The 20,813-nt window shown below is 57.0% G+C and overlaps 8 protein-coding genes across 8 annotated transcripts; 4 read left to right on the top strand and 4 right to left on the bottom strand.

The window, feature by feature from the left end:
* Positions 1–83: 83 nt before the first annotated feature.
* On the bottom strand, positions 84–1,292 carry B0H64DRAFT_371814 (uncharacterized protein; the record flags this gene model as incomplete). The annotated part of the gene is made up of 7 exons (XM_062802185.1): positions 84–251; positions 315–340; positions 488–514; positions 650–672; positions 833–903; positions 1,169–1,210; positions 1,269–1,292. The coding sequence occupies 7 exons, from the start codon at positions 1,290–1,292 to the stop codon at positions 84–86; spliced, it is 381 nt and encodes a 126-aa protein (XP_062662986.1).
* A 589-nt stretch (positions 1,293–1,881) lies between these two features.
* On the top strand, positions 1,882–3,698 carry B0H64DRAFT_415766 (major facilitator superfamily domain-containing protein; the record flags this gene model as incomplete). Its single annotated transcript, XM_062805120.1, has 2 exons — positions 1,882–2,507; positions 2,600–3,698. The coding sequence occupies 2 exons, from the start codon at positions 1,882–1,884 to the stop codon at positions 3,696–3,698; spliced, it is 1,725 nt and encodes a 574-aa protein (XP_062662985.1).
* An 827-nt stretch (positions 3,699–4,525) lies between these two features.
* Positions 4,526–6,642, top strand: B0H64DRAFT_355604 (uncharacterized protein). Its single transcript, XM_062801560.1, has 3 exons — positions 4,526–5,243; positions 5,330–5,849; positions 5,911–6,642. The coding sequence occupies exons 1-3, from the start codon at positions 4,724–4,726 to the stop codon at positions 6,392–6,394; spliced, it is 1,524 nt and encodes a 507-aa protein (XP_062662984.1). The 5' UTR covers positions 4,526–4,723; the 3' UTR covers positions 6,395–6,642.
* B0H64DRAFT_388530 (uncharacterized protein) lies at positions 6,643–8,506 on the bottom strand. The gene has a single exon (XM_062803278.1). It carries the CDS (start codon positions 8,441–8,443, stop codon positions 7,124–7,126), a length of 1,320 nt encoding a protein of 439 aa, XP_062662983.1. The 5' UTR covers positions 8,444–8,506; the 3' UTR covers positions 6,643–7,123.
* A 505-nt stretch (positions 8,507–9,011) lies between these two features.
* Positions 9,012–11,037, bottom strand: B0H64DRAFT_100598 (uncharacterized protein). Its single transcript, XM_062797649.1, has 3 exons — positions 10,598–11,037; positions 10,040–10,544; positions 9,012–9,969 (listed from the first exon to the last, which is right to left on the bottom strand). Exons 1-3 carry the CDS (start codon positions 10,848–10,850, stop codon positions 9,159–9,161), a joined length of 1,569 nt encoding a protein of 522 aa, XP_062662982.1. The 5' UTR covers positions 10,851–11,037; the 3' UTR covers positions 9,012–9,158.
* Positions 11,038–12,057: 1,020 nt separating this feature from the next.
* On the bottom strand, positions 12,058–13,128 carry B0H64DRAFT_455418 (uncharacterized protein; the record flags this gene model as incomplete). The annotated part of the gene is made up of 1 exon (XM_062807304.1): positions 12,058–13,128. One exon carries the CDS (start codon positions 13,126–13,128, stop codon positions 12,151–12,153), a length of 978 nt encoding a protein of 325 aa, XP_062662981.1. The 3' UTR covers positions 12,058–12,150.
* Positions 13,129–14,102: 974 nt separating this feature from the next.
* B0H64DRAFT_455416 (uncharacterized protein) lies at positions 14,103–17,410 on the top strand (the record flags this gene model as incomplete). Its single annotated transcript, XM_062807303.1, has 7 exons — positions 14,103–14,283; positions 14,341–14,352; positions 15,418–15,836; positions 15,896–15,966; positions 16,019–16,099; positions 16,189–17,189; positions 17,310–17,410. The coding sequence occupies 7 exons, from the start codon at positions 14,103–14,105 to the stop codon at positions 17,408–17,410; spliced, it is 1,866 nt and encodes a 621-aa protein (XP_062662980.1).
* A 1,152-nt stretch (positions 17,411–18,562) lies between these two features.
* B0H64DRAFT_422901 (pectate lyase-domain-containing protein) lies at positions 18,563–19,878 on the top strand (the record flags this gene model as incomplete). Its single annotated transcript, XM_062805586.1, has 4 exons — positions 18,563–19,136; positions 19,190–19,319; positions 19,377–19,669; positions 19,727–19,878. The coding sequence occupies exons 1-4, from the start codon at positions 18,848–18,850 to the stop codon at positions 19,876–19,878; spliced, it is 864 nt and encodes a 287-aa protein (XP_062662979.1). The 5' UTR covers positions 18,563–18,847.
* Positions 19,879–20,813: the final 935 nt, after the last annotated feature.

Below are 20,813 nucleotides of genomic sequence, written 5' to 3'. Positions count from 1 at the left end.
GGAAGAACGGCGGGGAGGTTGTTGGTCAGTACGGTCCGTAGAGCCTTTACAAAGCTTACGCCCTCTGTTCCTCGGCGATCGAACTAGTTGAAGGTATGTATGGTGTATATGGGTTGGAGCATATGCTTGGCCGCGGCCTGAAGCGGGAGCAACGTATCGGGTGCAGAGTTCATCTCCTTGATGTACTTGGGCGATGCAACGAAGACGCAGCGGCCATCGGGGGCCGGAACTTTATAAGGCTCGCCGTTGGCCTAGAAAGGTTTTAGGACTTGTGTATCCAAGTTGTTAACCCGATGCTGGTTATAGGACCTTACCTTCTCAAAGCCGTTGCATATGATGGCTATGCTATTGATAAGATAAATTTATACCTGAATTCGACTCGTGACCGGCTTCAATATGCCATTCACGTCGAAGACCACTTGAGCCTGTGGACCTTGTCAGCTGCAACCCGTTCTCCCGTTGGTACGACCGGGTGCGTGATACTTACGAGAAGCTTGCTTCCAGACGTGTAAGCCTGGAGGCAAAGTATTGCAAGCGCACCGGCGACCACAACAGCAGCCAGAGGGTTGGCCTGAAGTGGGGAGGCCGGCGGTCAGGTCTGCTGAAGCCCCAAAGCCTTAACCGTGATTGTCTTGTTTATGGTGCTCACATATGCTGGCGAGGAAGTCGACACTGCGTCCAAAGACAAGTCAGAGCAGGAGAAAGAGCCCGGTGGAGGAGTATTTGGACTCTTGGCTCCTCGTGACGGGTCGATGAGAAGACGAAAGAGTGCATAGCTACATGGCCACCTAGCTAAACGATAGGGCCGAAACTGCCCGGCACACCTTGTTACACTGCAGTCAGGTGGAATCGGATACCGAGTCCCGTCACCCTGTAGGGTACCCCGACGTGATGCCCGTAATCCTGCATAACCCCAGACCCCAACTCCCGTCAGTTAGTTCGCCAGAATCTCGACGTGCCAGGTACATGTAGACACAGCAAGGCTTTGGACCCCAAGCTCCAGTCGGCTCTCTCCTGCATGAGGAAGCACCCTCGTGACATTCATCACGGCTCGGACAAGCAAGCGCGCGGGAAAGTTGGATCCGACTCCAACCAGGTCCCGTTCGTGGTGCCTTTGTCCCCTAAGTGGCACGGTGGCAGGGAAGATGGGCTGGATGTATCGCCACACCAATGACACCAGAGTGGCCAGACTGTATTCGAAAGTGAAAGGCTACGTGAAAGGCAGTTTTGGGGTCAGGTAGGTGTAGTTATAACTTATTATAACTTACACACTTTGCCAACCTCTTCTGCATTGTCCTTCTTTCCCCCGAGGTATGATACCCGTTGCCATCAACAATCATCAATATCGGGCGATCTTGCAGGATGCCGCAAGCGCTGTCTCAACGTATATTTCGCGCGAGTATTGTATGTACATGTATCATACGTATGTACATTCACCACCTCCCGCGCCTCTTCACTGTGCCGGGCCAGGGCATGTGTTGGGGCCAGCGTTGGTTACCTATTTCTCGTCCCGCGTTTTCCACAGTACAGATGTACATATACACAGTCCAGAGACACTGCGGCTGGTGCCTTGTTGGTTGTTCAGAAGGACGGAAGGGTTGTCCAGTGACTCCAGTCTCCTCCTCCCATGTCATGTCCCATGTCAGCACCTGGACAGCCCCCAACGACCCAACAGTCTCCAACGGACCAACAGACTACAGGCAAACAGGCGAAGCCTGGGCCCGGGACAAGTCGCCAGCCCCTGCATTCGGACCTCTCAGCTCCTGGCCGGCTTGCCTCCTTTCAGCTCTCGGCCATATTTCCGAATCGTTCCTAGCGCTTGCTTCTCCCGCGATCTCGGCTCTTTCCATCATCTCCGACACCGACACGGAGACCACCGACATGGAGTCAGAGAAGGGTTCTCCCGCCGTTGCGGTAGATCCGACAATACCATCGACAACCACCCCGGGGACGAGCGAGCCGGTGCCCGTCCCGGTGCTGGCGGCCGGGGATGACGCACCGCCCAAGAAGCGCAGGCCGGCCCGCTTCTGGATGGTCATCGTGGCCCTCAGCCTGCTAGCCTTCATCTCGGCCCTCGACGCCATGATCCTGGGCACCGCGCTGCCCGCAATCACTGCCGAGCTCGGCGGCTCGTCCGTCTACGTGTGGATCGCCAACTGCTTCGTCTTTGCCGCGGCCGCCGTGCAGCCCCTGATCGGGCAGCTGTCCGACATCTTTGGCCGCAAGGGCCCGACCGTCGCATGCGTGGCGCTCTTCACCGTCGGTAGCGGTGTGGCCGGTGGCGCGACGAGCCCGGCCATGTTCATCACCGGCCGCGTCATCCAGGGCGTCGGCGCCGGTGGCATTTACGTGCTCATCGACATCATCGCCTGCGACCTGTTCCCGCTCCGCGACCGTGGCAAGTGGCTTGGCATCATCAACGCCTGGGCCGGCCTTGCTGCTGCTCTGGGCCCGGTGCTGGGCGGCGTCCTCGGCCAGAACGCCTGGAGATGGATCTTCTACCTCAAGTGTGTGCCCCTTGCCTGCTCGAGCTACGGGCATTCCGTCCATGCCCCTTGGCTTGCAGGTGGATGGCTACTAAGTACTAACCCGACAACAGCATCCCCATTTGCGGCATCGCACTCGTCACCATCGTGCTGTTCATGCACGTCCGCAGCGGCAGCCCGGCGTCCAGCATCACGTCGCTCGACGTAGTCGGCAACCTCATCTTTATCCCCAGCATCATCTCGGTGCTCATTGGCCTGGTGACGGGCGGCGTCGTGCACCCGTGGTCATCGTTCCGCGTCATCGTGCCCATCATGCTCGGCGTGCTCGGCTGGATCGGCTTCCACCTGCACCAGCACTTCCTCGCCCGCAACCCGGGCGTGCCCTCGCGCCTCTTCAGCAACCGCACCTCGGCCGGCGGCTACCTCCTGACCTTCTTGTCATCGGTCCTCCTCCAAACCGCCGGCTACTTCCTGCCCGTCTACTTCCAAGCCGTCCTCGGCACCACCGTCTTTGACTCGGGCATCTTCTTCCTCCCCTTCGCCATCGGCACGCTCTTCGCGGCGGGAATCGGCGGCGTCGCCCTCAGCCACTTCGGTGTCTACCGCCCCATCCACGCCATCGCCTTTGCCCTCAGCGCCCTCGGCTTCGGCCTCTTCACCCTCCTCGACTCAAGCACCCCCAAGGTCGCCTGGGCGTGGTACGAGCTGCTCATGGTGTTCGGGCTCGGGCCGACCATCTCGGCCATCCTCCCGGCCATCCTCGCGGGCCTCCCGCAGGCCGACGTCGCCGCCGCCACCGCCGTCTTTTCCTTCATCAAGACCTTCGGCTTCGTGTGGGGCGTGTCGGTCCCGTCCATCATCTTCAACGCCGTCGTCAACAACAACTTGGCCGCCGTGCGGGACGCCACCCTGCAGAGCCAGCTCGTCGACGGCGGCGCCTACGCCTTTGCGAGTCGGGCCCACGACCTGGCGCCCACCATCGACCCGGCCGTGTGGGCCGAGGTTGTCAGAGTCTATGTGACCAGCCTGAAGGCCGTGTGGTGGTGGGGGGTCGCCCTCAGTATCGTGGGCGTGTTTTCTGTGGCTATCGAGGACCATTTGCACTTGTCGACCGAGCTGGAGACCGAGTACGGGCTGCAGGAGAAGGGGGCGCCCGCGCAGGGGGGGGATGGTACGGCGGAGTCGGCGGAGACGGGGTCGGCGAGTGTATAGCGGCTGGGCCCTGGGGGATTCCACGGTGTGTGTTTTGTGTGTATTTAAGCATCGTCTGGTGTCCACAACAGCGGGACAACGGATTCATTTCAACGACGTAGCTAATAGAAACCGCAGCGTGAACTCGTTTTGTATTAACTAGTACTGGACAGAAGGTACTCACAGTTCGAGGAAGCGCAATGGACGCAAACGGGGTCAGCCTCATCGACTCTCGGATGGTCGCGTCGACAAGCTTGAGCTTCTAGACGGCATCGCGGGTCCAAATACCCCCGGCCTCCTTAATGACATTGGAGCACTCCTCTCACAAGACTCGCGCTCGGGGTAGTTGTAGATGTCCGGCATGAGGTTCTTCCCGGTAAAGCTGGTCGAATGCAGGGCCGGCCCCTTCGTTTCACCAACACTTTATCGGCAGAGCAACGATTCCGTTCAGACCATGCTTCCCTCCTCAAGCCCTCATCTTACACGCGTCTGCCCAGGACGTGGGCCGTGCCCCTTGCCTGCATATGCAGTTATCTTCGGGCTCTGTTTGTGCTCGAGTTGGCTAGAAACGACAGGGGGTAGGCCAATACATTATACACAGTACCAATACAACAACGCGGGTGTTTGGGGGCCATCTGCATGCTCCTGTCGGTACGTGGCGGGGGCGGAGGCGTCCGTACCAGCATGTATTGTACATACATGCATGAGGTGTGTATATTCTATGCAGTGGAGCAATTAGTAGGGTAAGACTTAACAATACATGTCTCGCTTCTCCAGGGGTACTGGACATGTAGAATGTGTTTTCCTACATTTGAGGGACCGCCTTCACACCGTAATCCTCCTGAACTGTACCTTATAAACTGTGTGTTTTGGAGGAGAGGAGAGTTCCGCACACTCGTGGTACTACCTCCAAGTTTCGGTTACTCTGATCCGTTGGTGCCACGACAGGTCTACGAGAGGTCCACCGTGCAGCCAACAACGCCGTGTTTATTATATTACCCGGGAAGGATTTATGCTCCGAGAGAACTGTTTCAGAGCCCGCTTTAATGGGGCTCGCCACGCTCTTTCTCACCCTCCTCGTTCGTGTCCTCAGCTTCCATCCGTTCTTGATCCTGATGGCGTCGACAAACGGCGCGGTTCAGGCCTTGCAGGCGGCTTTTCCCGGAGGGCAGATTCACGTCCGGGGCAGCGACGATTACGACACGCTGAATGGCGGGTACCTGTCCGGCCTGGAGAGCGACCTCAAGCCTCTGCTTATCTTTCAGCCGTCCAGCGTCGCAGAAGTCGCCGGCTTCGTGGATACCATCAGGCCCTTTGCAACCCTGCTTGACTGCGCCATCCGTGGCGCGGGGCAGCAGCCCCTCCCCGGCTGTGCCAATGTCGACAACGGCATCACTCTGGACCTGGCCCTGCTCGACGACATCACCCTCACCCAGGACAACTCGGTAGTCCAGATCGGGGCCGGCGCCCGCTGGGGCGCCGTCTACCCGAAGCTGGATGCACTGGGTCTCAGTGTGACGGGCAGCCGCAGTGCCACGGGTGGTGTGGGAGGTCTGGCCCTGGCCGGTTCGTCGCTCTGCCGTTGAGCTTTGTGTTGCATCGATGTCTTGATGCTTAGGGGAATCATGGCTAACCAAGTGGACCCTCTGTAGGAGGCCTGTCCTTCTTCTCCAGCCGCGAGGGCTTCATATGCGACAACGTCGTCAACTTCCAGGTCGTCCTCAGCTCCGGCAAGGTCGTCGATGCCAATGCCAACGAGAACCGCGACCTCTGGATCGCTCTCCGCGGCGGCGGCAACAACTTCGGCATCGTCACCCGCTTCGATTTCCGCACCTTTGAGCAGGGGCTGCTCTGGGGCGGCAATGTCTTCTACTTTGCCGACAAGTTTCCCTGCCAGATTGATTCTCTGGTCAGCGAGCTCAAGAAGCCCAATGCCAGCGACCAGACGCACATCATGATCAGCATCGGGCACTCGGGCGCCATGGCCGCGGCATTCGGTGCTCCCATCATGTGCCTGAACCAGGCGTACTACAACGAGCCGGTCGAGAACCCCCCGGTCCTCGACCCTTTCACCAAGATGACGCCGCAGATTGACGTGCTCAACAGCATGTCGCTGAAGAACGTCACGGCTGCGGCGAGCGAGCAGACTGCGGCCGCCCAGACCCAAGTCAGGTACGAGCAAGGACATGCACACGTCGCCGTTGCCTCTCTCTAACCCTGTCTTTCCCCGCAGGGCGGCATACATCAACATCGCGGTCAAGGCCGATGTAGCCACGCTGGAAGCCATGAGCGACATTTACACGGCCGCCCTGCCTCCGCTGTACGGCGTCGCCGGCGCCACGCTCTCACTCACGCTGCAGCCTTTCCCCACCTCGCTGCTAGCCAAGTCCGACGCCCTCGGCGGTAACGTGCTGGGCCTGCACGCGGCCGACGGCCCCATCGTCTCGGTCCTCCTGCTCTCGTACTGGGAGAAGCGGTCGGATGATGCGGCCGTTATTGCCTTTATGGAGACCACGCTGGCGCAGATGCGCGCCGATGCGACGGCCAAGGGCACCATAATCCCCTACATCTACATGAATTACGCCTTCACTGGCCAGGACGTCATCAACTCGTATGGGCCGGCCAACAAGGCCAAGTTGCAAGCGGCCAGCAAGAAGTACGACCCCATCGGGCTGTTTCAGAGGGCGTTTCCTGGCGGGTTCAAGCTGTTTGACTAGGTCGGTGGCAGGGCCTCGGTTGTTAAATGGGATCAAAGTCGGCTCGCTGGACGGGGTTTGTTGACGTCGGCACCACGAACTTCTAACCCCTTTTCACAATACAGGCAGGCAATTCGAGTTGTTTCACAATAATTCCTCTTACAATTGAAGGATGCCTCAGTTGAGTGAACATGTCTATGCCTGTTTTTTCACAGCCAACTCGACCTATTCAAGGACAAGACTGTCAAAAGCAAAAGGGGGCCTCAGCAGAATTGATCTTGCTCTGTAGTCCAGATTTGAGCTAGGCCTAAGAGCCTTCGGCACTTCCAATTCAAACAGGGTCGTGTTTACTTGTCTGGCCCTCCGGAAATCCCGGTCCATCTCCCTAGGTACATGTTCAACGCCCAACAGTTGTTATTATGCCTGCCACCACCCCTATTCATATCAGTTCAGTCAACCATGCCTCAGGTAAGCAGCCCTTCAGCGAACAAGGTGTCAAGTGGACCACATGCACCAGATGTCTTCCCCGAGTTGGGCAAAGCTCGCCCGTCCTGTCACCCCAGACTAGCAAGACCCGCAAGGCAGAACAGCAAGGCCTCACGAGTTGTTGTAGAGACCCTGACGAAACCCTACAGCATGTAACTGGATGCACCTAGACCCGAACCAGGCCGGATGAGCACAGCTTGAGAAAGGTAACTGCGCGGGATCAAGTTGATTTGGCTGCTTCCATATATTCGGCGGTAACGAAAATCACAAGCTCGCGTCAGGGGAATGAAGCACACGCACCTCCTCAGCTAGGAGCCCCCCGCCGATCCTATACTCACCGCGAGTGCTCACCATCCCGCTGGTAATGGGGCGAAAACCAGGAAGCAAATAAGAACAGTCAGCCAGTTCCCGCAGTACACTCTGTACGTCCTCGACCCTGGTGCGGTTTTCGTACCGGACGCCGTCGACCTCGCGCCGGGTCGCGTGGGCGGCAGCTCGCTTGGTGGTGAACTGCACCCGGCCCGCCGTCGGCATCCCCTCCCACTCGAGGATGGGACTGAAGAGCAGCATCTTTCGTCCTGCCTTGCCGAGCAGGGTCTGCACACCAAATGACTTGAGATGCCCGAGGTTGCGCGCCCAATCCCGCAGCACGGCGGTCCAGTTCTCGGGGTCGCTGAGGCGGACGTGGCGAACGTACAGGTGCTCGAGCGTGCGGCGAAAGCGCGACGTGAGAGAGGCCAACACGTCCGACGTCATGTCGCGGGGGGCATGTCTGACGTCGAGGACGGTGAGCGGGAGGTCGTCGGGCGGGGCGGCGGCGAGGCGGCGGTAGAACTCGGCCGGGGCCCCGCGCATGCAGAGCTTACGGAGGGACCTGGCTCCTAGGACGAGATCGACAAGCACGAGCAGCGAGTCGGGGTCGTGCATGGAATACCACTGGAGATGCAGATCCACGAGGTTGCTCGCCCAAGACTCGCCGAGCGAACCTGCCACGCTACGAGGCAGCAGGCTGCGCGTGTACCCGTGTATCATGGAGGGCTCATGCACAATCTGGAAGGATCTGATGGTCTGGAGGCCGTTGGCAAGAAGGAGGGCGACGTGCACCGTGTCCATGAGCAAGAGACCCCCCGTTTCGCTGGGCTCTCGCAGCTCCTCGTTCGCCTCGTTTTCATCCCGCACGGCGACGGAGTAGCAATTGACGAGCCTCGAGACGATTGCGCGGAGATCGCAAATGACGGGGGACGAAGGGTCGAGGCAGCCCGTCGACGGGTCGCGGGCCCAGCAATGGCCCGTTCCCGGTAAGTGTCGTGGCGGGTTCGGACAGCCATTGGCCAGTTCGCCGACGACGAGTTTACGGACGTACAGGCGCAGTCTCTCGTCGTCGGCGATCTGGCGGAGCCTCTCGAGGGGCTTTGGGCAGAGGTCCACGGTCACGCAGCCGAAGAAGGCGGTTGCGAAGGCCGGAAACGTCTTCTCATACAGCTGCCGGCATGTGGAGCGCAGATGGAGGATGTCGGCGTCTCCAACCGAGCCCGTGATTTGTTGGACGAGTTCTGGGGGGAGGTTCTGGAGCATGGCGCACATGGCGCATAAGAATTGGTGGACGAAAGATTGTTGGTTTCTGTCTCCAACAGGGGCTCCTCTGGGTTGTTGCCGACTATTAAGTATGTACCACTAACTAAATGCACGTCACTAAACCCCCGCTTCCTTTCCCTCCGCTGATCTGATTCGATGTGACACGAGGGTTCCAAGCTGACCTCCCTTCCCCCCCAACCTACGTAATTTATCCCAGGTAATGCATCTTTGAAGACCCATCAATTTCCTTTCTTAGCACTTAGCTACCCTTTCAAAGAGGATGGCATATCCATTACATGACTTAGATATGGAGGGTACGGGTAGGTAGGTACCTAGGTACTCGTCGATTTCAGAACGTTTGTACTGTATCTCGGACACTTACGGTGACTTACCTTAAGCTAGGTGCGCAGTCCGGGGATATTCTCCTTGCGTTCCTCCTTGTATTAATAGTATAATTAAGTGATTCCAGGCGAACCAGGCGTACAATTATAGCACGTTATCAATTCATTGCCTCCCATGCTTCACTGGACTACGGGATCCTAATGATGCAATGCTCACTTCTGGGATAAGAATCTCACAGAAATCTTGAAGCGGTAATATTACCTAGCTAAGGTACCTATTATCTACCTTACATCTTCTGACGTCGATATCTTAGGAAAGGACCAGCACCCTGATGGGTCGATTTCAACGGCATGACGGACAAATGCCTTGTAGGGGGTGTCCTTTACTCGGTCGGGTTATTTGTGTACTGCTTGTTGCCGTCGGTCGTCAGCGAAGAGATCGCAACGTTCATGATGGGATCGAGGACGAGTTGTCCGTTTTGGTTGTTAAAGGTCAGCTCTATCCGGGGTTCCTCGCTCGTCATATACACGCGAAGTATTGAACGCTGCTGCCCCGCCCCCGGGCCCGCCTCCGGCGTCACGGTGACGAGAGCCTTGCCAAATATTCCCCCGGGCGGACCGTCGATCTCGCCCGAACCGCCCTTGTATTGGTTGTAGTGGAGGTTTGCGGGCGGGATGCCTTCTGCGACCATCCACTCCTTGAGGGCGGCTGGGCCCCTGTCCCAACCCTGATCGTCATCCGCGACGGTGCCCATGATCCAGGCGAAGCGTTCGGTGGGGCAAGTCGGCGGAGACACGTCCGCCAGCGAGGTGCCGGCCTCCGTAAGGAAGCTTGTGATGCGCGGGATTATCTCGTACTGGGTCTCGTCGCGCTCCTCGAACTCGACGCACCCGGTTGGGCCGATCTGCGCTATGTGGCCAAAGATGATGCGCTGCGAGCCGACAACGACAAAGACAGTGCACCCGTAGAAGTAGTCGGTGCCGATCTTGAGCGACTGACCGGGCTGCAACGGAAACTCTCGGACCCGTCCCGTGCGGACCCATTTCAACTCGGCAGTCTCCCGAGCGCCACTTCTCGTGGTTTCGCGGACTGCGTTCCAGTCCTCATAAAGGTCCCGCCTGGAGAGGCGATGATGGGAACCACCAGAAAGCACACCCTCACCGGGCGCCCTCTTGACGTGTTCGGGAGAAGGGCTGACAGTGAATCAGCTCTTGTTATCACAATCCGCCAGAGTTAAGAAAGGTTTTGGAGTGGTTCACGTACCTCCGCTTCGTGCCTGCGCCGTCGGTGCTTATCGGTAGGATGGTGAAGATTTCCGAGTCACTAGGATTGATAGGGGTCCTCGTTTCCGTGCTGGTGGGCAAGATGGTGAAATTCCCGCTCTCACTCGAGCTCATCAAGGATTTCGTCCCCGTGCAGTGTCGGCACACTGTATCCAAGGACGTGGAAGTCGTGCTGGTCTGTCCCGCAGAGCAAGTCTGGGAATTGGTGACTATGACGGTGACCGTCTGCGTCTGTGTCTCCCATACCGTGGATGGGGGAGTGCAGGTCGGAGCGGCAGGACCGCAGCTGCTCGCCTTCAGGCCAATGGGAAAGCACTTGGTCTGCCCGAACTCGGGATCGACGTAGATGTTATACTCGGTGTCTGTGGCTGGGCACGCCCAGAAGTCGGGCGAGCCCTGATACAGCAGGTTCTTGGACGCATCAATGGAGAAAGCGCTCGTGGGCGACTTGCCCTGATCACACTGGATTTGTGTGGTTGGTGATCCTAATTTCTCCCGGTCAGTTGAACGCCCTCATTCCGTTGGTGGGAAAACTGACCTGTTACAATACACCCGTAACCATCCGAGTCCGTGATACCGCCATCGGGGTCAAGGTAGAATGTGGCTGTTGGGTAGCTGCCGTTGAGACGGATCTGCCCGTCTTCGAGCTGGCCGGCGGGACAGACAAAAGACCCCGACGAACTGAGAGTGAAGGCACATCCGGGGGTGGTGTTGGCTCGAGAGAGCCACCTGGCGAGGGCGCTATGGGGGGCCAATGCCGCAGTCGCGGCCAGAACAGCAAGGGGCTTCATGACGGACAGGAAGGCGGGGGGGAAGCAAAGCAGAATCTCGGAGCTCAGCTGCGCGCCTTCTTCTGGACTGTGATGGGAGGGGTTTCCTCTGCTCTCCTTATGCGATGCCTCCCTCGATCCTCTCGGACTTCATGCTCTACGGCCCACTTTCCTGGTCTTCTTCTAACACCCCCCCAGGACTTTCAATTTTTACAACTGCCGAATCGAAGGATCTCCCTTTCCCACCGCATGACTGTCGATGACGGTCTGTAAGCATCGATCTCTGCGTTGGAGGACCTGTTGCCGTCGGATACGCCGGGGTATCGCCGGTCATGGACCGGAGGAGGGGAATCGCGATCATCCTATCGGAAGCCCCGTCCCTACTTGGTCGGGATGTCATGCCATCATCGCGGCCCCAAATTCAGGTTTTTTATCGTCCCTCACTGTCAGGTGGATGGGTAGGAACGAAGCGGCCAAGGCATGTCTGACCACCCGCAAGTCATCCATACACGGACTTTGACTACCTAGGTAGGTAGTTACAACAAGGACGTCAAAGCAACGCGGTTGGGGTGTGATGCCGATAGTCGCCATTGGGTGGCCTGTTTCCGCGGGTAGGGCTGACGGCGTACAGACGAGAAACGAAAAACTTGGAAATAACCAGGGCAGTCGGTTAGAATGTGGCACAGGCTGGTGTATGTACCTCCATGTCACCCATTGATCGGCGCGTCTCTTACCCCCGAGGTGGTCCCTACCAGACATAGGTACTAGGCGGGCCGAACCCAGCGCGAGAAGTATAGTGTATGTGTGTATCTCTTCCCCAGAGACGGAGGGGCAGATCAAAGCAAATCCCGGTCCAATCCCACTGGGAGAGCCGATCAAAACCGGGAAACATCGATAGTGATTCGATTACGAGCGAACGGGTTGGTGGCGAATCCCGCTTTTGGTGTGTTCGCCGGCCCAATCGGCGACAAGGGAGAGCCAGAGAAGGATTCCTCGGTATTATGCTTGGTACGTCACAAACGGGTGAAGACGGCAGAATTAACAAGAGTAACGGAAATCATAACGGAAACCCCTGCGAAGGGACCTGCTAAGAATACTGCTGTGGAGGGTCGAGAGATCATCAGGGAAGAAGAGACGACTGACAGTTACGGTAATACTATGTTGTGGTGTGGAAGGTCCCATTCACACCGGGAGTAAAAGAGTCAAGTTTGATCGCGTGGTATTTTAGGTACGTAGGTAGTTAATAGCAATTGAACAACTGCTACGAAACGCGCGAAAATGAGAACCACACAGCGTATAAACAAGAGAGAGAGAATCACACTTAAGCGACCGTTACCATGCCCATTTTGCCCAATCCCTGTGTTTCCGTCCGACGAATGACTTGAATTGCCAAGCTGCACCACTTCAGCACTCCTCCTCCCGGCCCCTGTCGTGGCCTCGACGCGGTTGCGGAGAGTTCGCTCAGCCGCCGTCTCTCATTACGAGCCGCCCTCTGGTTAGATGAGAAGCGCCACGAGGAGGAGCAAAGAGACGCCCTGAAGTTGTCCCAGGCAAGGTACATCATCTCGATGTGCTCATGCCGCCGCAAGGTCTCAGTTCCGGCCCTAGCCGTCTGGGGCATCTCCTCCGGGGCTTGCCTATGGTTGAGGTGGACATCTTCGTAGCGGACTGTCCAGATCTCGTCTTCCGTGTGCGCAGGGGCTGAGTGTGAGGTCTGCATGTCCCGGGCTTCAGCGACAGGTTCATGATGCCGCTCTCCTCCATAGCTTGGCGGCCCCCCTCGGAAGTCTCTCTGAAACCAAATGTTGGTTGGGAGAGGTGGTGCCTCGGCCCCATCGCCCGGATCCAGACGCGAGAGAGGCCTCGAATAAGCAGACTCGGTGTATACCGCTTCGTCTTCGGATCCCTCGTCTTGGTTCGGACTTGGTGTCAGGCGCGTCTGGTCCCATTGCAGACCGTTGGGGCTGGTTGCCCGTCGGGGATTAACATCGGAGCGGCTGGTGTCGACAAATTCGAAGCGCTTGCGCATCTCGGCAATGGATTCTCTGTAAACAGAGGCCGGACACGTAGGCTGTTCTGCGGATGGCGGTGTGATGGGACTCGGGCACTCGTGGAGCTTCTCGGGCGCAGTCGAGTCGCGATCCGAGTTCAGAATGGAATTGTTCGTGGCTATCGAGGAGGCACCCCCCGAACGGATGGACAACTCAATGGCGTCGAGCCGACCCTTTTGGCCATCGATTCTTGTCTCAAGACGCTGCAGCGTCTCGAGTATCTCGCCAAGGACGCGGCCCTCAGACATGTTGAAGTTGTGGTCTAGCGGTGCGGTAATACGGTGATGTGGCTGTTGAGGATGGATTGACGCCGTGGAAGTGCTGAGCGGAGGGTTAATGACCGCTCGAAGGTCAACCTACAATTACATCATCCGGGTAAGACTCAGTCGAAATGTGAGACCGAGGGAAAAATAAAAGAAAATGTCTTGTCCATGATCAGCCCCTCCATCAGGTACCTACCTACCTATGCACCCGACTGGAACTTTGAACACTGCCCGTGGCCACCCTCCGACAAGTTGGTGTTGTCGATCCAGGGCCGTGATCCTTCAGGTATACCGATCCCAGGTACCAAAAGGTACTTGTATAGATTCTTGATGGTTCTTGTGACACCGCACATTATTGGTTCCAACTACGACGACATGGCGTCAGCTTACTCACCTCCCCCCCCCCTTCCCGCCTTTAGTCCGGGGTAGTTGTGCTGCTCGAACAACATGATTCTATGTACCATCCATTCTAAGCGGATATTCTGATTCGATCCCCAATCAAAGCATGTGATACCATCGTTAATATGGATTTCACCGAGTGGATGCTCCACTGCTACCAAAATCCCTAGCTCGCATAATATTTTGTTGGATTTGGATAGAATCTTGTTTGACGGACGAATGGCCCGGTTGTGAGTCACGACTTGGCCGATGTCCACCCTCCCCTGCGATCCGGAGGACCGCGGCATAAACGTTCCTGCTTCGAAACAAGAATGGGATTTTCCGAGGGTGACGAACCAACCGTGTCACGAGAGTACCAATGTACCATGGGGTTGAGTTCTCGGGGGGTTGTCCACCGTAGGTAGTTGTTCCGGCCCAGTGGACGGATATCAAAGGCAGCCGCCATGACTCGGGAATTCTCCAAGTCTTCGTTCTTTGGTCCAAAGACTTGACCTAGCTTTCTGTCCGGGACTACTGCGTGACCCTTCCCAAGCTCCGTTGACATGTTGTCCATGTTGTCCATGCCGTTGAGAGCCATTCTCTGGCTCGTTGTTTTCACTGTCTTGACGGAAGCCGTCGTCATCCGCTCGACTTCCCGGTGTGCACCAAACGAGTACTGGTGCCAAGATAGGTGCGGGTCGGACGACTATGGCAACACCTGCTGTGAGACTCCTGACGGCCAACATAACCTCTGCGGCGCCGGTGAGTAACTTTCTGAATCAAACATGGACATGGCCACGGTGCTGACATTCTGAATAGACACCATCTGCTGTATGTATGGCTGCTGTCCCGCTGGCACAATTTGCAACGCCGTCGGAGGCTGTGACAGCCCATCCGGAAATATTACCTCCTCCGAAACACCGCTGTGGACGTCAAAGAGCTGCCCAGGCTCGCCATCCTCACTCACGTTTTACACCACAATCACCGAGTTCATCACCGTGACGCCGTCCAAGCCATGCAGCTCAACCGGCGCCTCGTCGGTCTCATCCACAGCTTCCTCAAAAACGCCAAACCCACCGTCGCCATCTGAATTTCCGCAGAACCCGCCTTCTTCCTCAGAAATGTCCCAGACATTTCACTCCAATACCGGTATGTCATCGCAAACCACCGGATCCGGCGGCGAGCAAGCTACAAGCGTTACCACGTGGACGGCATCGGACGGTGAGACCATTGTATCTAGCGGATCGGCCATCATTATCGGGGGGACGAATACTATCCCTGTTCCGACCGGGTTTACGACAGTGACAACTGGCGGGCAAACATTCACGTTCGGCTCTCCTTCAGCCACCTCCACGGGAGCTACGGAAGCCACGGGAACCACGGGTACCACGAGAACCACGGGGACCCCTAGCACCGGGGGAGGCGGAGGTGGTACGACCTGGACGAGACCAGATGGTCAAACTGTCATCTCGAGCTCCGGCGTTGTCATCATCGGAACCAGTCCGCCCATCACGCTTCCCACTGTTACCGCACCAACCACCCTCACAACCGGAGGAGGGACGTTCACGCTAACCCCTCCGTCTGGCGGGACTAGTCGCACTTCGTCTCCGATCGCCACCACATGGACTCAATCAGACGGCGAGACAGTCATTTCTAGCTCGGGGGTAGTCATTATTGGGACGAACACCCCTATTACCTTACCAACCGTCACGGCACCTACGACGCTCACGACCGGTGGAGAAACGTTCACGCTGACCCCCCCATCAAGCAGTTCTGGCGGAACGTCGTCTCCCATTGCCACCACATGGACTCGGTCAGATGGGGAGACGGTCGTCTCGAGCTCGGGGGTAGTTATCATTGGGACTAACACTCCTATTACCTTACCAACCGTCACAGCACCTACGACGCTCACGACTGGAGGAGAGACATTTACCCTAACGCCTCCCTCGAGCGTTAGCACGACAACGACAACGTCGTCTCCCGTAGCGACAACCTGGACACGGTCGGACGGGGAGACCGTCATCTCCAGCTCGGGCGTAGTTATCATTGGAACTAGTCGTCCAATTACGCTTCCGACCGTCAGCTCACCGACCACACTCACTACGGGTGGTGAAACATTCACGTTGACGCCGCCCCAAAGTGTCACAACCACACCGCCATCCACAACAACAACGTCCTCGACCGACATAGGCCCCATTACCACCTTTTCGGAATGGCCGTCTGGAGCCGTGATCACCCCCGTGACGACCGAGGTCGACGAGCCGGAGGAGACAGACGGCGGCGCTGTTGTTCCATGTGACCTATGGTTCTTTTTTGTAAGATCACGGCGTCGTAGGATTGGACTGGGTTAATCGTGGCCACTAACCGGTTCTAGGTCTGTATTAGCACGCCAGAGATCAACATCGGCGGATGGTTCTGGCGATTGCCACCGGGCGTTTATCCACCGTATGTTCACTTCCTCCCACCCTCGTATAGATTCCAGCTAATAGGCCTCAAGGGGCCCACCACCCCCAGGTGTCATCAACCTTCCAACGGGAATCAACATCCAGGGTTCTCTACCACCATGGCCGCGAATCACGTAAGGTCCCAGCCTACCACTCATCCTCGTAGAATAACTAGAAAGCAGAACGGGTGAATGCAAAAGCAGACGCTGACAAGGCGACACAGGGTGGGCCCGGATCATAAGCCAACATACTCGTCCAGGCCAGACGAGTGCGAAACCGAGTCGGCGACGCTGTGCGCGACGACGTCGTCAGTCGGCGCCTCAACGACCAACGTCGCCTCGACATGCACTAACATTGTGGGTTGCGCCGTGACCGACTCGGATACGACCAGAACCACAACCTCGTCCTGCTCCACAGCGACCGTGACCGACTTTTTCGTGTCGTGCACTACGACCGCCCCAGGGTCATCCTCGTGCACCACGACCAGCAGCCTAGTCGAGTCCGGGTGCTCGGTCACGGGGACGGTCAGCACCACCTTCGGATCCGGGTCCTGCGTCTTAAGGACGACCCGCACCACGACCATCGAGGAGCTCGATCCTCCGACCAGCACCACGTCCAGCATCGCGTCCACCACCTCGTCCAGCACCACATCTAGCACCTCGTCCAGCACTCCGGCCTCAATAACAGCCACGGCAACAACCTTCTCGACGTTCGATTCTACCGACTTCCCCACACTGTCAACGGCGTGGACCACCCCGGAGGGAAGCACCTGCGCCTCCACCACGACCTACACGTCCTGCATCTTCCCCGGCGGTGGCAACTCGGCCTGCGCGGTAAGCACGACATGCGCGTCCTGGGCGGCCACGTCCACTTCCACAACATCCACAGGCCCAACGGAAACACCCCTAGCCATCAACACCAAGGGATGCTACTACGCGTCCGAGCTCTTCCCCAACGAAGACCCGCCGGACATCGACGAGGACTTCCAGCAGCAGTACATCCCGTGGGCGTGCGCGACCGACGACACGGCCGCGGTGGACGTGGTCTTGGGCCCGGACAGCGAGCCCATGACGTTCGATACCAGGACAAACGGCGTGCCGTACTGGTACTCGGTCTCGTGGATCGAGGACTGCGAGACCAGCGTGAGCGAGCAGTACGCCTACGTCCCCATCCCCGGCGGCGAGGATACCTGCTATAGTCTGATGAGGGGTAACTTTGAGAATTGTAAGTTGACTTGGGTTTTCTCTCAACCATCCCATCCCGTCCCACCTTGCACTGCTTTAACGGAGAGCCCCGTCAGGGTGAATCAAACAAAAGGATCAAAGGGCTGACAGCAGGAAATAGGCGAGAAGGATGGCGGATATGTGGGAGGGTATGTCGACGCCGGCTGTTTGAGGTATGTGTTTGAGCCGTGCGATCCTGACGAGAAGAGCTGTCACAGGTGAGGTGGAGGGGGGGTGACCGTGGGCCGATAACATCAAATGGTAAGGGGAGACAGGTAGCAGAATAGTCGATTTTATATACGCCCAATTTTACCATGCCGCTCGTGCGATACTCACCCTGGCTCACCCAGCCCAGCTGGCTCATCCACCCAAATTGGCAGATGAACCATGCACACCGACCTGTTGAGGTACTGTGTTCTTGTGCGTGTTGAGTCATGTATCCACGCCTGCTCAGTATACCTGGTAAATAACCAACGTACCTAGGTAAGCAATTCTCGTCCGATTAGGTAGGTAGGTAGGTACCTTTCAGAACGATGGTTACCTAGCTGTCTGTAAAAGGGTTTCTAACACGTGCAAAGTACAACATCAGCGTCAACATGACACCATGTCGCGTAGACTCCGCCAATCGCTCGCTGGATCGTGAAGTTTCTCCCCTTTATTCGTGGGAAGTCCTGGCCCTGAATTCCACAGTCTAATATGCGACCCAGGTAGGTAACTTGCTATCAAATCCCTCCCCTCCTTGTGACGACTCCGTATAGTTCGTTTATATTATAGGCGTGGTCAGGTTCTGACGAGGGCGTCGCGCAAGGAGGTGATCGACACTTGTTTCGAGAATTCGGTATGGGGAAGGTTTGTCTCTGTCGGAAGCTCATAGGCGGGATAATAGGCGGGATATCTGGCTCCGCCCTCCGTTTCACGACAAGACCGACAGGGTATCATTTGGGAGCAGCAACCTCCCCCCTCCCCCCCCTTTCCCCGGTTCTCAGGCTCCATCGTTGGAATAGAGTTCCCTTGGTTCGGGACCCAGGAACCTACCTGTCACATTACTGAAGCCATCATACACAGTAGTACCTGACGGTCTGGGCTGGGCGTCATGCATTAATACGACCTGTGACTAAAACTTGGCACAAATCTTGAGTTTGCTCCATGTTAATATCGCCATTCCAAGAGCTTCTTGAATACCTCCAGCCTCGGGGATCCCGTGCAAACTACCTACCTAACGTACCATAGGCGGGGACTTCCTTATAATAAAACATTCACCGCGGAAAAAGAAATAAAACCGTCCAATGCGGAGCAACTAAGGCTGCGATAGTAACTGATCTTCTCAAGTCAGCTACGGCTAGAGATACACCGACAACTCGTGAACCGCGAGCCCAAGGATGTACTTGAAACATCGAAGTCGCTTGAGCATGCCCCAAAGTAGGGGGCCAACGATGAAACCTTGAACCCGGGCACGGGATTCAAACCCCATGGGGATTCCCCAGATTTTCCGGCCCCTTAGGGTCAAATCGGTCGCTCCTCCGCCCCTAATTCGAACCCTGTTAGGAAGGCAAGAATGATGATCGCTCCTAGTTGCGTTTCTCATGGCTCTGAACAAACGAAATCCAATTTCCCGCCAATGACATTTTGCACTGCCTCCAAAAAGCCGTTGGTATCGACATGGGAGGAAAGAGTACTATAAGAATGGCAACAACAGGCGGCTTCTTCTCAGGTCTCACACCAGAGCAGACCTGCCATCACCACAAGAACAACCCCGTCAAGCCCTTTCCAAACCTCCTCAAAATGAAGTCTGTTACTATTTTGGCCATGTCCCTTGCGGGCGCAGCTGTAGGCGTTTCTGGTGCGGCGACGACCACATTCCCGGAGGCGACCGGCGAGACTGCCCTCCCTACCCCCATGCTCGTTTCCGGCGCGTTCGACGGAGGCATGAAGCGGTACAACCGAGACCGTAAGCAAAGTGTGAGCTCTAGAGTCTGGACACCGACTTACGTTATTTTGCAGCCGACACCTGCGAGAACCAGACGGAGACGGGTGAAGACGCGGCCATGTTTATCGTCGAGGACGGAGGAAGCATCTCCAACGTCGTCATTGGCAAGGCTCAGGGTGAAGGTATTCACTGCCGGGGTGCTTGGTCCGTATACCCAAGATTCTTGCTTTCAACCCCGCCGTCCCGCTAACCGTTTGATAGCACCCTGACCAACGTGTGGTGGGAGGCTGTCTGCGAAGACGCCGCCACGTTCAAGCAGGCCGAAGGCAACTCCTACGTCATCGGCGGCGGAGCTCGTGGTGCCTCGGACAAGGTCTTCCAGTTCAACGGCCGCGGAACTGTGTCGATCGAGGATTTTTATGCCGAGGATTATGGCAAGGTTGTCCGGAGCTGCGGTGACTGCACGGACAATGGAGGACCTCGCAATGTGGTCATTGACGGCATGGTCGCCAAAGACGGTGGACCACTGTGCGGTATCAACACCAACTTCGGCGGTAAGTTCGAGCGGATCCAAGAATGTACGGAACCCATTGTACTAACGTTGGGCTTAGATACCTGCAGAATCTCGAACTCGTGCCAAACTGACGGCAAGTCGTGCGACAGGTACGAGGGCGTCGAGAAAGGAGAGGGTGACACGGAGAAGATCGGGAGTGGCCCGGACGATATTTCCTGCTTCGTGACCGCGCTCACGGAGACGTGCTAAGGGATGGATGGCGCACTCTACCTACGCGAGATGGGCCGGGTACGACAGGAAGGAGACTGGATGGGGATGGCTGCTTGGACGTGCAGGGCGGAGAGAGGAAAGGGAAAAGCCGCGATAACCACCGAGATTATGGGCTTCCGGGCAGCCTCTGCTTAACGCGACTGACTCTGGGATGGCAGAGAGACGACTTTAGTGGCAGTCTCATCAATGCATGGCGATTTAATACTGTGGTATTTTGTACTCGGATCCGACATGCTGCCACCCTGTCCAGGACCGTCCTTGCATAGGTACCTAGGTAGGTACCTGGTGATGCTGCCCCGCGCTGAGAGAAAGAGAGAAAGCCGTTGCATTTGCAACATGTGTGCCATCATGCTCGCCATGCTCCGACGGCTCTCGGTGGACCAGATCATGATAGATGATTAGTCACACCAGGTAAACCTCATGGTTTTCAGCATATGTTGTCGCAAGCGTGCTTATATTCTGGATTTGAACCCCCCTCGCGTTTGGGATAGCGATAATCTCCCAAGTGCCGCCGAAGCCGGCGTGAGTAACATGAGCCCCAACGCGGAGGGTGGTGGTCGAGCCCTGTAATGATATACCCAGGGTGGATGGTAGTTAATTAGCCGTGGCCTAAGAGTGTAGGTGAAAAGATTGATGCAGCTTCTTACCCTATAGTTGTACATTGTTTTAATTACTAAGGGTATGAGTGCAGTTGTGAAAGTTGAAATTGTTTGGAATGGGCACGAAACATAAGGTACTGGGAATCCGTGATCCGTTCAGAGACCCCTTTAAATACCGCGTCTTGGGGGTCAGGTGAGCTCAGCACAACTCCACCGGTCTTGCATAACGTACTCAGCCTCCACCCACTTCGCACGGTACAAACGTGAGGTAGTCTGGGCTGTGCTGCTGGGAAACATGCACAGACGTACCCGGTC

The sequence above is a fragment of the Chaetomium fimeti genome, assembly GCF_033439085.1.
Source record: "Chaetomium fimeti strain CBS 168.71 chromosome Unknown B0H64scaffold_2, whole genome shotgun sequence".
Taxonomy (NCBI): domain Eukaryota; kingdom Fungi; phylum Ascomycota; class Sordariomycetes; order Sordariales; family Chaetomiaceae; genus Chaetomium; species Chaetomium fimeti.
The sequence above is the reverse complement of the archived record's forward strand: the minus strand, read 5'-3'. Positions and strand labels throughout refer to the sequence as shown.